Source organism: Podarcis pityusensis (assembly GCF_964106645.2).
Source record: "Podarcis pityusensis genome assembly, chromosome: 16".
Lineage (NCBI taxonomy): Eukaryota > Metazoa > Chordata > Lepidosauria > Squamata > Lacertidae > Podarcis > Podarcis pityusensis.
In genome coordinates, this window is record NC_138041.1 from 18047846 (window position 1) to 18063209 (window position 15364).

General features: G+C 43.5%; 1 protein-coding gene across 2 annotated transcripts; it reads right to left on the reverse strand.

Annotated features, from left to right (window-relative positions):
- Window positions 1-2175: 2175 nt before the first annotated feature.
- Window positions 2176-9616, reverse strand: LOC308464728 (arylacetamide deacetylase-like 4). 2 transcript variants are annotated; one of them, XM_080984277.1, is made up of 4 exons: window positions 9339-9616; window positions 6508-6651; window positions 4565-4628; window positions 2176-3060 (listed from the first exon to the last, which is right to left on the reverse strand). In XM_080984277.1, exons 2-4 carry the CDS (start codon window positions 6632-6634, stop codon window positions 2286-2288), a joined length of 966 nt encoding a protein of 321 aa, XP_080840403.1. In that variant the 5' UTR covers window positions 6635-6651; window positions 9339-9616; the 3' UTR covers window positions 2176-2285. The 2 variants fall into 2 exon arrangements, with proteins under 2 accessions (XP_080840403.1, XP_080840402.1); XM_080984276.1 differs by having other exon boundaries at window positions 6508-6724; window positions 9339-9610.
- Window positions 9617-15364: the final 5748 nt, after the last annotated feature.

Below are 15364 nucleotides of genomic sequence, written 5' to 3' on the forward strand. Positions count from 1 at the left end.
CCTGGAAACTCGCCCGTCGCTTCCGGGCAAAAACTTCAGTCAGTGGTGGAGTTAGCTGCACAGACGCCCGGAGCAGCAGCCATGCTGTGCACCTGGGGGGCGGGCGGGGCGAGCTGGGGAGCGCGCGGTGATCTGCTGTGGGCAGTGGCGGCAACTCGAGCCGCTGCACATGGGGCAGCAGGGCGAGCCCCCTGCCGTGTGCCTTTTTGTCACCCCACCTCAGGGATGACACCCAGGGCAGGCTGCCGCCACCGCACCCCCCTTCCTACGCCCCGGATGCCTCCTAATAATAAAAATTAAGCCTTGTGTCTGTGTTTGGGTGCTTCCACTCCCACCCCCTTTCCTTGCCTGCCGGGCGCAGGCGGACTCTTCTTCAAACTGGCTTTGCCCAAGGAAAGTTCCCCGTTTACCCTCCCAGCCTCCTCTCAGCCTTCCCCAGGACCAATAACAAGCTGCTCTAAGGGTCAGTAGCATCGCGTTTTCAGATTTGGGCCAGCCTCCCACCCTCTATAAGGGACGCGGGTGGCGCTGTGGGTTAAACCACAGAGCCTAGGACTTGCCAATCAGAAGGTGGGTGGTTCGAATCCCCGCGACGGGGTGAGCTCCCGTTGCTCGGTCCCTGCTCCTGCCAACCTAGCAGTTCGAAAGCACGCCAAAGTGCAAGTAGATAAATAGGTACCACTCCAGCGGGAAGGTAAAAGGTGTTTCTGTGCGCTGCTCTGGTTCGCCAGAAGCGGCTTAGTCATGCTGGTCACATGACCCGGAAGCTGTACACCGGCTCCCTCGACCAGTAAAGCGAGATGAGTGCCGCAACCCCAGAGTCAGTCACGACTGGACCTAATGGTCAGGGGTCCCTTTACCTTTACCTTTTACCCACCCCCTACCCTGCTTTTCCCAACCTGTAGAAGGACCAGACTCCAGTTTCTCGCCTCTTGATCCCTCTGCAAAGCTTTTTTCCCACCCTCCCCTCTCCCCCAATGAGGTTTTCTAAATCCGGCCCGCAGACGGTCTGGGAACCAGCATGTTTTTACATGAGTAGAATGTGTCCTTTTATTTAAATTGCATTTCTGGGTTATTTGTGGGGCATAGGAATTTGTTCATCACCCCCTCAAAATATAGTCCGGCCCACCACATGGTCTGAGGGACAGTGGACTGGCCCCCTGCGGAAAAAGTTTGCTGACCCCTGCTAAGTACCTCTGTGGTGGACAGCAAAGCCAGACCAGAGTTTGGTGATGCAGTCCCTCAGAATTCCACCAGAGGGCTGGAGCCTCTCTGAATGAGTACTAAGCAGAGTGGGAGGAGGAAAATAAAAGGAGCAGTTTCTGAGGGAGTTTTTAGACTGGGCTTGGTTTGAGTGTCTTGGGAGAGTTTTACGCCAGGGGCTAGCTGGAGGGCTGACTTTGAGCCAGGAGAAGTAGAAGCTGTGTGGATACAGCCTACATGGGTCTCATTCTAGTCAGGAGGGGAGAAATCTTCTAGAAAGAGAAGACTCCCAAACCAGTAGCAAGGGGTGTGGCAATCCTTAGGGTCTGTTATACTATTTACTTCAATAAGAGTATGTAAACGCAGTCAGTAACATGGGAAGATAAGGACGGATCAAGGACGGCACGCAGGAAGTCACTTACACAGAATTGTATTAATTTGTTATAATTTTAATAATTGGGTTAAAATCTGGAAAATCAATAAAAAAATGTGATGAAGAAGTTTCAACAAAAGAGCAGTGGACTTTAAAACTATTGGACTATATGGAGAAGGTGAAAATAAGAAACCCAAAAGACGAAATGCTTGCGGAGGAGTGGAGATCCTTTTCAGAATATCTGAGAAAATATTATAGTCAAATGAAAACACAGGCTGGACTGGAAATATAAGCAAAGGAAGGAGAATGATAAAGGAATCTAATGTTGGATATTTGTTATAGAAATGAGTATTACATTTAGTAGACAAAGGATTTGAACAGAAATATCATGGAAGTAAGGATGAGGAGTCAAAATGTTGAGGGAATATTGTATTGAAACTGAATTGAATTTGTTAAATTGTATGAAAATTAATTTAAAAAATATGTAACATAAAAAGAACAAGATGCTGCGTGAAGTGAGCCAATGGCTTGATCCAGTAGGGCTTTGCTTATGTATTTATAGAGCCCATGGTGATTTTAATAAATTAAACAGAGTGGAATTTTTGATCAGATTTTTTCTTTTTACTTCAGGATTGACACAATGAGGAACAATATTTCCCTCCACAGAAGGGGAAGACTGCCATAGGAAGACAAAGAATGTCATTCATTTCTATAAACCTTTTAAGAACTGTATTACATTCTGCAAACATTTCTGTGTGCTCGGATATTCAATTGCCTTCAAACCAGCCATGGCCATTATTGCATGAAATCCATCTTGAACATGATACCATGTCACTGGCACACCGTGGTCCTCTAACCGCTTCTTGTACAACAGCCCATCGTCCCGAAGAAAATCATATTCACAGGTTAGAATGAAAGCCTCCGGGAGCTGGCGGATTATGTCATCCTCTGCTAGAAGGGGGGCAAACATTGTCTCACCACCTCTTTTAACTTGTTCATAAAGTTCTTCTGAAAATGCAGCAGGTTCTACAGGAACATAGCCCCTAGCTTTAAATTCTTCCGGAATGTTATCAGCACTTATCCATTTTTGATATTTCTCCCTCAAATCAGGAGGGACATGGGCGCCTTTCAGAACTCCATCTACATTCATTGTCTTCCCAGTGAGATATGTCATACCCAATTTAACCCCTCGTTTCCTGAACAAGGGAGGAACTGATTGGTTTTGCTGATAGGATGGCAAATCAAAGTCCACTGCTTGTAGAAATGGGTAGATCAGGACCTGAGCTCGCACTCTTGGGAGGTCCTCTCTGGTCACCAGTTCTTGGCAAATGGCTGCAGCAAAAGTGCCTCCACTACTCTCCCCAACAATGGCAATGCAGTTGGGGTCCACTCCGTATTCCTTTGCATTCTTCATAAAATGTATTACAGCAGTTAAACAGTCCTGTACAGGGACTGGATACGGATGCTCAGGAGCTAAACGAAATCTAAAGAAAAAACAAGATATCATCAACATTGACATCATACTTGGGGCTGAGGTACCTTCAGCACCCCCAAGGAGACTGGTCCCCCTAAGCATACTGGCATTTCCATTCAAATGGTTATGTGCTCCACGTCATGTGATCATTTATGCAATATGGGACTTACCGGGGGGGGGCAATATTTACTCAGGTTGGCACCCCTTCCTTCACGCAAGCAAGACAAATTCCAGTCAGGCAGATGCCACTCAAGGAGGATGCAAAAGAGGGGCAATGGTGCAGAGGTGGGGGTCTGCGGTGATTTCAGAGGGAAGAAGAAGAAGAGTTTGGATTTGATATCCTGCTTTATCACTACCCTAAGGAGTCTCAAAGCGGCTACCATTCTCCTTTCCCTTCCTCCTCCACAACAAACACTCTGTGAGGTGAGTGGGGCTGAGAGACTTCAAAGAAGTATGACTAGCCCAAGGTCACCCAGCAGCTGCATGTGGATGAGCAGGGAATCGAACCCGGTTCACCAGATTACGAGTCCACCGCTCTTAACCACTACACCACACTGGCTCTTCAGGGAGAACTGAAGAGGCCTGGAGTGGAGCATTGAGCCCCAGTGCCTGAGGTTTTCCATGATAATATAATGCTAGTTCACATCCTGTTCTCAGTGGCCAGTGGTCAATCATTGGAGAAACTCACAATCAGAACATGAGTAGTGTGGTACTCTTCCCTCCCACAGCTTCCAGCAACTGGCATTCAGAAGGACACTGTCTCCAACTGCAAAGGCAGGCTATAGCCATCATGGCTAGTAGCCACTGGTAGTCTTATACCGTGTGCATTTGTTTAATCCTCTTTTAAAGCCACCCAAGTTGGAGGCCATCATTGCCTCCTGAGGGAACGAGTTCCACAGCTTAACTACACACTGCGTAAAGAAGTACTTTCTTTTAGGTGAATCGTCTAGCATTCAGCTTCATTGAATGTCCACATATTCTAGAGTTAAGAGAGAGGGACAAAAACGTTTAACAAGTTTATGTAAAAGTAGTTTAATGTTCCTTATATGATGCCTTGGAAGGAGTTTTGTCCTGAAAGGCAGGATAGAGATAATCGCAACAGATAGAACTGGCATAGATTGAGAAGCCATATCAGCCCCTCATGGTGGATAAGGTTATCCATGAATACTAGTCACAAGGCGGATGGGCCATCTCCACTATCACAGGCAGTAATGCTTCTGAATACCAGATGATGCACATTGCAACTGGGAGTAGTGCTCCTGTGTCTGGGTCCAGCTTGTGGGCTTTTCATTGGGATATTTGGTTGGCCACCGTGAGAACAGGATGTTGGGCCCCCTTTGGCCTGATCCAGCTTCTTATGCTTAAAGCCAGAGGGATTGGGTCCAAAGGCATAAAAATCAAAATACAAAGGTGAACACCCATTCTAAAGGTTGGCAAATTCACGATGTTGGCAAAATCAGCCATTTTCTGGGCTCATGTGGAAGGGTTAGAAACTGAAGCGTGAAGATACTTACTCAACACACATAACCACTGAGTCGGTTCCGTGGGCAAGCGAATGGCAGATCCTTGCAGAAGTTCCTGGAAAAAGGCACATAAGCTTTAATGAGTCTCCTTTGGCAACAACTAAGTTGAACTGAACCCTTTATAAATGGGGCATCACTAGTTGAAAACCATTATGTACATTTTGTTCCCTCCTGATCAACAGTTTCAATGGGTAAAACTCAGAACCAAAAAATCCATACTTTTAAAGCAAGGTGTGCTAGGAAGAACAAAGACTGGGATCCATTTTGGACTGGCTAGCTAAAGGCTGGCTGGGAAAGATGCCTTTGACTCCAGTGCTGCACAGCTGTGGGAACAAGCCCTGCTTGAGATGACCATGGACTCCCTCCATGCAGAATGAACGTATAAATACGTGAATAAGTCAGAACAGGACCAAACAAACCTCAGACCACATTTTTGGGCTTCTTTCAAATTAATTCTGAGCATCTCTGGAAGACCTTTCATAGAAGTCCATTGAAGTGCGAAGCACAAATACAGTGGTGCCCCGCAAGACGAATGCCTCGCAAGACGAAAAACCCGCTAGACGAAAGGGTTTTCCGTTTTTGAGTTGCTTCGCAGGACGAATTTCCCTATGGGCTTGCTTTGCAAGACGAAAATGTCTTGCGAGTCTTGAGATTTTTTTCCGCTCCCCCCCCTTTTTTCTAAGCCACTAATCCGCTAATAGCCTTTTAGCAGCTAAGCCGCTAAGCCTTTAATAGCCGCTAAACCGCTAATAGCGCTAATCCGCTAAGCCGCTAAGCCGCTAATAGGGTTGCTTCGCAAGACGAAAAAACCGCTAGACGAAGACACTCGCGGAACGGATTAATTTCGTCTTGCTGAACACCACTGTACCTTCTTTGGCATTTTTCATTGACCTTGACATTAGGAATTAATACAGAACCAGACATCTCTGCAACAGGAAGGCTCAGCCCTGTTTTCTTACCACACAATCCCATCCTGCCATGTTAAGCTGCCTACAGTTCAGAAACTTCAGCTGGTGCAGAATTCAGCAGCCAGGTTGCTCACCGTGGTTTGAGCATATAATGCCAATCCTGGTGTGACTGCATTGGCTGCCAATTTGTTTCTGGGCCCAAGCCCAGAACTGTTGTGGCTCCCCGTTTGTGGAATGCTCTCCCCCGGGAGACTCACCTGGCGCCTTCGTTTCATATCGTCAAGTGCCTTTGGCTAATTAACCAATAGATGGCCTTTTAAACTGTGTGTAGACACAGGTTATTGACATTGTTTGTTGTTATTCTTTGTATTGTTATAGATTTGGGGGGAGACCACCCTAAACCTTAGAAATTAGTAAGTGGTAGGATTTTGATTATTATTTGGAGCAGGCATAGGCAAACTCCAGCCCTCCAGATGTTTGGGACTACAATTCCCATCCTCCCTGATCACTGGTCCTGTTAGCTAGGGATATGGGAATTGTCGCCCCAAACATCTGGAGGGCCGGAGTTTGCCTATGCCTGATTTGGAGTATTGAAGGGAAGATTGGAGGCCAGCGGAAAAAACACTTTCCAAGTCAGTGCCTCACTTGGATAGAGGCCTTAACATGACAAAGGGGCTGGTGGCACATATGCGAGGAATTCTTGGGCCTGAGCAGAAAGAGGTTGTCAGACTCATGGCAATGGGGGGATGAGTTTTCAGGAAAAAAGTGTCTTTAGAGCAGTGTTTCCCAAGCTTGGGTCTCCAACTGTTCTTAAACTACAATTCTCATCACCCCATCCTACTGGTTTGGCAGAGAGTGGAGATGGTACCCAACGTTTGTAGCAGTATTCATAAAGATAAAAATAAAAACCCAGAGGCAGCACAAACCACCCCCACCCCTCCATAGCAAACATTTAATGACCTTTACATTAAAGTATCACCCCAAATTCTCCACAAACAACAAAGTGAAACATTTCAAAGAACTTACGGATGCTTGCAAATAGTGCAACCCCTCCATGAAGAAAGATGATTCCTTTCCTGTTCCCAGCAGGTGATGTCTTGGGCCAGTACAGCCTCACAGGCACCCCATCAAAAACCAGATCCCTTGTGATCATTTTTGGGTCCTTCACTTCTGGAATTAATAGGTTTAGGATCCTGAGTATGGAATATCTATGGAAGATGCCCAGTTTTTCCAGAATTCCTCCCTGTTTAAACCAAAACATTTAGCATTTTTTATCAGCATTAGATATATGTATTGCATATATGTGTTAGGTAGATTTATTGCTTTATTCTTGGCGTCCAGCACACTTCCCCCTGCGAGCCTCTGCAGGTCGTAAAGCAATTAGCAGAATTGCACAGCGTCCGTGTTGAAAGGGCAGTAAAAGAAGTCCCACACATTTCTTCTTTCCTAGTAGCACTTTATTTGCTCAAAAGTAGCATATTTACAATCCATAAACACCATCTGATTCAAGCTGCATTTTGCGTCCTTCTCTCTCAGAGTGCAGCTGCGTAACAAAGCTGCTTTCACTTTTCACTCAGCTCACAGCATTCCAAGCTGCTTTCGTCATGTCCTGGCTTACTTCCCTTGTAAGCGCCTCCTCTCAGGCTTGAGGCACAGAAGGTTAACCCTTCACTACACCCAACAATATGTATTGCCTATGGAACAGAAACCGTGCATGGGCGATGACTGCGCTGTTTATCCTTTCCTTCCTCTTGGGATGGAAAATTATTCTCTTTGAGCAGCACAGAAGTGAAGCCCCTGCCCACTCCCCTTTCCTAGTACGCTTCCTGTTATTTCAAACCTTAAGATGCAACACAAATTGGGGGTATTCAGTGCTAGTACTACTCAGGATAAATCCACTGGAGTGCATAAGAACCTAAGCAGTGTAGGAGTGCAAATATCCAGAGTGTGGGGATCAGATGGGATTACTATGAGGAATTATAAAATATGCATCAAGCCATTGTGTCAGCTGTGAAAGCATGGTGTTGATTGGGTTTAATTCATTGACAGTAATTTCTGATCAAATCCCACAACCCTCTGCATCTCTGGCCATTTCCTCTACTGTCCATTTCTCTCTGCTTGCGTACACAGCCCAGCTGCCAGTTGCTTTGCCAGGCATCACAGCTGTCAACCGTCCCTTATTTGGCGGGAAACTCCCTTATCCCAGCGCCGTTTCCCACTGCTGTCCTGGATTGATGATGTCCCTTAAATTTCCCAGGTTTCAAAGGAAGCAGCTCCTCTCCCTCCCTCCCTGCCGGCCAGGGAGGAGGGAGGCTCCAACTGTGTTGCTTGGCTGTGTTGCTCACCCAATAAGGAGTCTAAGAATGACTGGGGGGTGGAGCTTGCATCCCTTGTGCAGATCAAATCGGCCACGTTGCCTGGGGACTCGCCTTTGCTCGGCGCTTCCCAGAGAAGAGGTGACGGTGTGGTAATATTGAGGCTTGGAAGTGGGCAATAGCCCTGACGGAGCTGGTCTGGGGAAAGGAGAAAGGTCTGCTTATGGAAAGTAACTGCAGCACTTACCAAGCAACGGTCAGCGGGACAGAATGAGAAGCAAGGAAAGGTTATGTTGGGATCCACCTCTGAATTACCTGATGCGATTTGCCAGGAAGGGCACTGGGTGGCAGCACATTACAAGAGACCGAAGCAAAAGGACTGAAACATGAAAAGAGGGTGCCGCGATTGTTTGCAAGGGCGAAAGCCCACCTACTGATTAGCTGAGCTCTTTACTTTGGGACCTGTGATCCCTTATTCTGGCTGCTGATCCCTTATTTTCAAATCTGAAAGTTGACAGCTATGCCAGGCATGCATCCTGGGCTGTGAAAGATAGTGGGCAGCTTTTTTTGATGTAGCTTTTCTGATATGTTAATCTTAGAATGTTAATCTTAGGGCCAGGGAACAAATCTCACATGAAGGTGATAATGATCCCTGTCCGCCTGGCCTCCTTCTTATCATGTATATTGCTTGTTTGTGACTTCTGGGGTTGCTGGATGCACTCCTTTGTAGTTCTGTTTTGTTTACCCCAGAAGTGCATGCTTAATTACGGTAGTTTTTGTAGGTTAACTTTGTCCCCACGTGGGGTTTGTTGAAATGCTCAGAGGAAATCTGATTGGTTCTTACGAACACGGTGACAAAAGTTCTTTTGTGAATAAAACAACCTGGGCCGGAGGGCGGACAGGAATTATTATTATAAGCAACCAGTCTTGCTGGTTCAAGCCTCTGTGTGTATTTTCATAATCAGAGTTCAAGCCTTCCTTTACTTTGGGATCGCCTCAAAGCAGAACCTGCTGGATTAGGACAATGGCCCATCTAGTCCAGCATCTCGCAGTTGTCAACCAGGTGCCCCAATGGGAAACCCACAAACCCGGACCCAAGCACAGGAGCCCTCTCCCCTCCTGTGTTTTCCAGCAACTGGTGTTCAGAAGCATTGCTGCCTCCATCTCTAGAGCCAGAGCTGGTTAATAAGCATCCACGGCTATTGCCTCCATGAATTTCTCTATTTCTCGTTGGAAGCTATTCAACTTGGCAGTCATCACTGCCTCTTGTGAGAGTGACTTCCATGGATTGAATATATTATGTGTGAAGAAGTCCTTTCTTCTATCTGTCCTGAATCTTCCAACATTCAGCTTCATTGGGTTGTCTACAAGTTCTAGTGTCGTGAAAGACGGAGGAAAACCTTTCTCTCTATTTTCTCCATAATCTTAAGCATTTCTATCACGTCGCCTCTTACTTGCCTTTTCTCTAAACTATTTCAAATGTTGCAGCCCTTTTTATAGAGGTGTCACTTCATCCCTGTAATATATGTAAAATAAACTTACCAGTAGAAATCCATATCCCATTAAGAGATTTAAAAGTATCAATAGTGCAGGAGGGCTCATTCCTCGAGGCACGTGGGTCCTGGCAAGAGTATAAGAAACTCCCCACACTAACAGCAAGAAATGAATGAAAATGGTCATATATAATATCAGCATCCACGGAGTTCCACCAAATGCCATTTCCCTTCAACTCAGAGGCACAGAGACAAGGACTTCGCCTTAGCCAATGTTGGTGGCTTTTATACAAGAACAGTCTGTGTCACCTGCAAGAGAACATCCTCGGCCAACCCACTTAATCTCTCAGCTGAGAAGAAAACAAATGGTTTAGGAATGTGGTAATATGGTGCAGGCTAGCCATAGACTTGCTTAACAGCTTATCTTTAGAATGACTCGTGGTTATAATGCCTGAAAACAGGTTGGCTGACAGCTGAAATGGATGCATGCTTCAGCAAATATAGAGCTTGCTTAAGCCTTAGGGTTGTCAGTATGTGGCTTTATTGCTTGAGTCAATGTGTAAAAGCATAGGGACACAGACCAAAGGAGGAGGAAAGAAATTAGGAGGAATGGTCATCAAATTCAGAGTAATGGGAGATGTCAACAAAGGGGGGGGGGGATTTTAGTATTTTAATTGGGTGGACATGATAGGCTGTGAACCCTGCACATACCCAGCCAATGGGGAAACAGGAGGGAACCTGCCTCGGGTATAAGGGATATAAGCTTCGGTCTTACTATTTTTGGGTGTGTCTGCTTTTGGACACCTGATCTTACAAGTACGTTATTTTGTAATCGATAAACTCTCTGCTGCTTCACCAATTTTGTTCAGATTTGAGGATCTCACACCCACTTCTAACATTCCTCACACAGGGTGTGGGTGTATGTTCGTTGGTGTGAATTTGCCTAAACTCCCCTGTCAAGTGCCAATCAATGTCCCTGCAGTCGTTATCAGCACTAGCTCAGGTTTCCAGACCATTTCCAAATTCAACTCCTTGTATAACACGTTGCAGTAATCCAAATGGAAGGTAGTCAGTGTTGATTTGTCCTCAAGATAATGCTGCAGGCCAGCACCTAATGCCATGACACCATAGGGCGGAGGTGATGGGGTCAAGGAAGGAAAGCCAACATTGCTGTGGGGGAAAGGGCACAGAAGAAGAGCTCCCTTGTGACAGGCCTTGCTTGAATCAGAGAGGATTGTTTTACTAGCACTCTTCAATTTCAGTGTTTGCAGGGAGGAGAACTTTGGGCCCTTCAACTCAGTTGACACAGAAAGGAGCATTACTCATCCACGTGTACCATGTGGGTGAATGAGAAGTCCCTGCCTCAGAACACTGGGCCATCAGAGAAGAAGTCTGACCTGTCCCCTCCTGGGCGGCCATCTTGTTCTGGGGTGGCGGAAGCAACAGGCAAAGCCATCACAGCCTTTGGCAGAGGTGTGTAATAATATACTGAGAGTGGAGAGGGCACCTGAAACCTGGAGAGACGCATTTATAACTCTGATACCGAAATCTGAGCAAGAGAGATCAGATGTAAAGAATTATAGACCAATCTCACTACTTAATGTGGATTATAAAATATTTGCAAATATTCTGGCTAATAGATTGAAAAAAGTTCTATCAGAATATATACATAAAGACCAGGCAGGCTTTCTGCCTGGAAGACATATGAAAGATAATAATAGAAATATAGTGGATATTTTGGAAAGATTAGAGGCTAAAAGAAATACTAAATACATTTAGAAAGAATAAAGAAATGCATTATTAATGTTTATTGATGCGGAGAAAGCCTTTGATAATATTTCTTGGCTTTTTATGGAAAAATTTTTGGAAAGTATTGAGGTTGGTCAACAATTTTTAAACAGTATCAAAGCGATCTATTCTGAACAAAAAGCTAAAATTATTATTAATAATGTGGTATCGGAAGAAATTAAAATTGAGCTAGGCCGAATTGCTACGATAAAAATGAATGTATTGCCAAGGATGCTGTTTTTGTTTCAAACATTGCAAATTTTGGATAAAATGGATTGCTTCAAGAAGTGGCAGAGTGATATTTCTAGATTTGTCTTGCAGGGCAAGAAGCCTCAAATAAAATTTAAGATATTAACCGATGCCAAAGAAAGAGGTGGATTTGCCCTGCCAGACCTCAAACTTTATTATGAATCAGCCGCGTTTTGCTGGCTGAGAGAATGGCTGCTTCTTGAAAATACTGACGTGCTGGACCTAGAAGGTTTTAACAATGTATTTGGGTGGCATGCATATTTGTGGTATGATAAGGTTAAAGCTCATAAAGCGTTTAAAAACCATATTGTCAGAAAAGCACTGTTTAATGTCTGGATAAGATATAAGGACTTGCTTGAAAATAAAACCCCAAGGTGGTTGTCACCAATGGAAGCGAAGGCTCAGAAAAAGCTCAATATGGAGGCCAATTGGCCGAAATATTGGGAAATTTTGGAACAAGAGGGAGACAGATTAAAACTGCAGTTTTGAAAAACTAAAAAATAGAGTGCGAGACTGGCTCCATTATTACCAAATAATGGAGGCATATAATTTGGATAAAAAAATTGGCTTCCAGGTGGAAAAATCAAAATTGGAAACAGAACTGTTAGATCCCAAAACTAAGAACTTGTCAAGAATGTATAACTTGCTGTTGAAATGGAATACTCAGGATGAAACGGTGAAATCAAGTATGATTAAATGGGCACAAGATGTAGGACATAATATTATGATGGCTGACTGGGAACAGTTATGGACCACAGGTATGAAGTTTACGGCATGTAACGCCTTAAGAGAGAATATAATGAAAATGATTTACAGGTGGTACATGACACCAGTCAAGCTCGCAAAAATATATCACTTGCCCGATAATAAATGTTGGAAATGTAAAGAGACTGAAGGTACATTTTTTCACCTTTGGTGGATGTGCCCAAGGATTAAGACATTCTGGGAGATGATTTATAATGAAATGAAAAAGGTATTTAAATATACCTTCCTGAAGAAACCAGAGGCCTTTCTCCTGGGCATGGTCAGCCAATTGGTGCCAAAGAAGGATAGAACTTTCTTTATGTATGCTATAACAGCAGCAAGAATACTTATTGCAAAGTACTGGAAGACACAAGATCTACCCACCCGGGAAGAATGGCAGATGAAGGTGATGGACTACATGGAACTGGTGGAAATGACTGGCAGAATCCGAGACCAGGGAGAAGAGTCGTTGGAAGAAGATTGGAAGAAATTTAAAGTTTATTTACAGAAACATTGTAAAATTAAGGAATGTTAGAAGGATGTTGGAATGAAGTAATGTGGTTTTAGCAGAAATGCTATAAAGGATTAAGAAAAAACAGATTGTTAAATGGTGAAAGGAGGGAAAGTAAAGTTACATTATATTAAGATAAAATATAGGACAAAAACTGCAAAAGATGGAAAGGATTTGCTGAAATAGCTAACTGAACTAGAATACAAAAAAGGGAGGTGTGAGGAGGTCAAGGAAACAAGCAAATGAAAGATAAGTTATGGGAAGGTTCATTGTATTATTTTTCCCCTCTGTTTTTATTTTCCTAGTTCCCCCCCCCCCCTTATTGTGATGTGATGTTTTGTTTTTGCTTAATATGCTGTTTTCTATTTTCTCTTTTTGTAACCTTTTAAATCTTAATAAATATCATTTAAAAAAAAAAAAAAAAAGAAATTAAAATTGAGAAAGGAACCAGGCAAGGGTGCCCGCTTTCCCCTCTATTGTTTATTTTGGTCCTGGAGGTCTTGCTGAATAGTTTGAGAAAAGAGAAAGTCAAGGGTATTGTAGTGGGCTCTAAGCAATATAAATTAAAAGCCTTTGCTGATGACTTGGTTCTAACTTTTCAGGATCCAGAGACCAGTGCAATGAAAGCACTGGAGATGATACAGGAGTATGGGCAGCTGGCTGGTTTTAAATTAAACAACAGCAAAACCAAAGTATTGGACAAAAATTTAGATGAAGGTGAAAGAAAAACCCTTATAGAAAAAACAGGCGTAGCATTTACGAAGACGGTTAAATATTTGGGTGTGACCTTAAAAGCAAAGAATTTGAATCTCTATAAATATAATTATGAGAAAGTATGGAATGAAATAAAAAGAGACTTAGAGATTTGGTCAAATTTAAAATTCTCACTTATGGGTCGAATATCAGTGGTTAAGATGAATGTATTGCCGAAAATGCTGTTTTTGTTTCAAACTTTACCTATTATTGATAATGTCAAATGTTTTAAAGAATGGCAGAAGGCCCTGTCCAAATTTATCTGGCAAGGGAAAAAACGAGAATTAAATATTAATTACTTACGGATTTTTCTATTTTATGCTTTTTCTTTATTATTGTCAATTTTTTCTTATGTTTATGTACTGAAAATAATAATTATTATATATATATATAAAAGAAAAATTGCCACACACAGGGAGAACAAGGACATAGTTTGAGTTTCAAATAATAGCATTAAAAAATGAAGAGGGGGGAAAATAATTAAAAAGGGAAAAGAAAGAGCAAAAAAATTACCTCCCATTTGAATCACTTATAAAAAGATAAAAAACAAAGAATAGTATTACTAAGAAGAAAAACAGTCAGTTAAAAATATTTTGCAGGTGTCCAAATAGAAAGAAATAGGCCTATCCATTTTCATTCATGTAAAAAAAAAATGCTTCAATCTTTGTCTGAGAATAAGAGGGACTTAAAACAGAGATGTCAGTTTTGAGAGTAACAACATTGCCTTTAAGAAGGACGTTTTATCATTAGGCGCTGCTAGGTTCTCCTGAATCAGCTTTAGAAGTTGAACCTGAGCCAATATCTCTTTGAGAACTTTTAAGAGTAGAGGCTTCGGCTGCAATTGCCCCCCCCCCCTTAGGAGGCATCTCATTAAGGCAAGGCAAAATAAGCTAAGAACTTTCTCCTTTACCCATATATTATGATCAAAAAATGAAGTCTTCCAGAAATTATCCCACACTATGCTACTGCCATGGTAAGCTTGATAAGTAAGCTTCCTGTTTTTTCAATGGATTTCTTTTGGGGGGAAATTAACACAGGTAGCTCTCTTGTTGATTAGATTAAGCTATGCCTTGGAATTGCAGCGAATTCACAGCTGCATTTCATCTTTTTTCCAGAGCCACCATGGGCGTTTCTGGCACCCAGTTGCCATTGAAAGAATACAGCACACAATGGCTGTTCACAGTTGCGTGCCTGTGGAGGTGGAATGCAAAATGCAAAGACGTTCCAATCTCTGGCACTTCCAATTAGACCTCCTCACTACAGCCTAAAGACCTGCCCCTTTCCAACTCCTCACACAGAAGCACTTCCAGTGATTTTGCAACTCCCACTCACCCCGAAACAAAACAGACCTTAGGATCTGTGAGGAGGCTACAGTCCAGTAGTTCAGCACCATCCTCCTCCTCCATACACTTAGCCAATTCTCCTTTTGGCTTGGCAACAAATGCTGTAAAATTAATTACTGTATTTTTTGTTCTACAAGACTCACTTTCTCCCTCCTAAAAAGTAAGGGGAAATGTGTGTGCGTCTTACAGAGCGAATGCAGACTGCGCAGCTATCCCAGAAGCCAGAACAGCAAGAGGGATCACTGCTTTCACTGCGCAGCGATCCCTCTTGCTGTTCTGGCTTCTGAGATTCAGAATATTTTTTTTCTTGTTTTCCTCCTCCAAAAACTAGGTGCATCTTGTGGTCTGGTGCGTCTTATAGAGCGAAAAATATGGTATCTGGTCTGTTAAACTCCAAATCCCTTTTGCCTGCCCTGAATGCCCTGCCTATCAATTAAACTGAGTAACCTATTTTAGCATGATGAAAGAAGTATTTCTATCCCCATAAAACCTCTTGCCGTATCGGTCCTCAGCTACCTTTTGTTCTAAACTAAAAAGCCACCTGGTAGTTTCGTTGGTTAGTGTGTGGTGCTGATAATGCCACGGTTGCAGGTTCAATCCCCATATGGGACAGTGGCATATTCCTGCGCTGCAGGGGGTTGGACTAGATGGTCCTCAGGGTCCCTTCCAGCTCTACAGTTCAACATG

Coding starts and splice junctions, on each gene's coding strand:
- LOC308464728 (XM_080984276.1), bottom strand. CDS start 9,515: ATGGCATTTGGTGGAACTCCGTGGATGCTGATATTATATATGACCATT. Junction 6,725..9,338: donor TGGGATATGGATTTCTACTG/GTAAGTTTATTT, acceptor TGGTTTAAACAG/GGAGGAATTCTGGAAAAACT. Junction 3,061..4,564: donor TCAGTGGTTATGTGTGTTGA/GTAAGTATCTTC, acceptor TTTTTTCTTTAG/ATTTCGTTTAGCTCCTGAGC.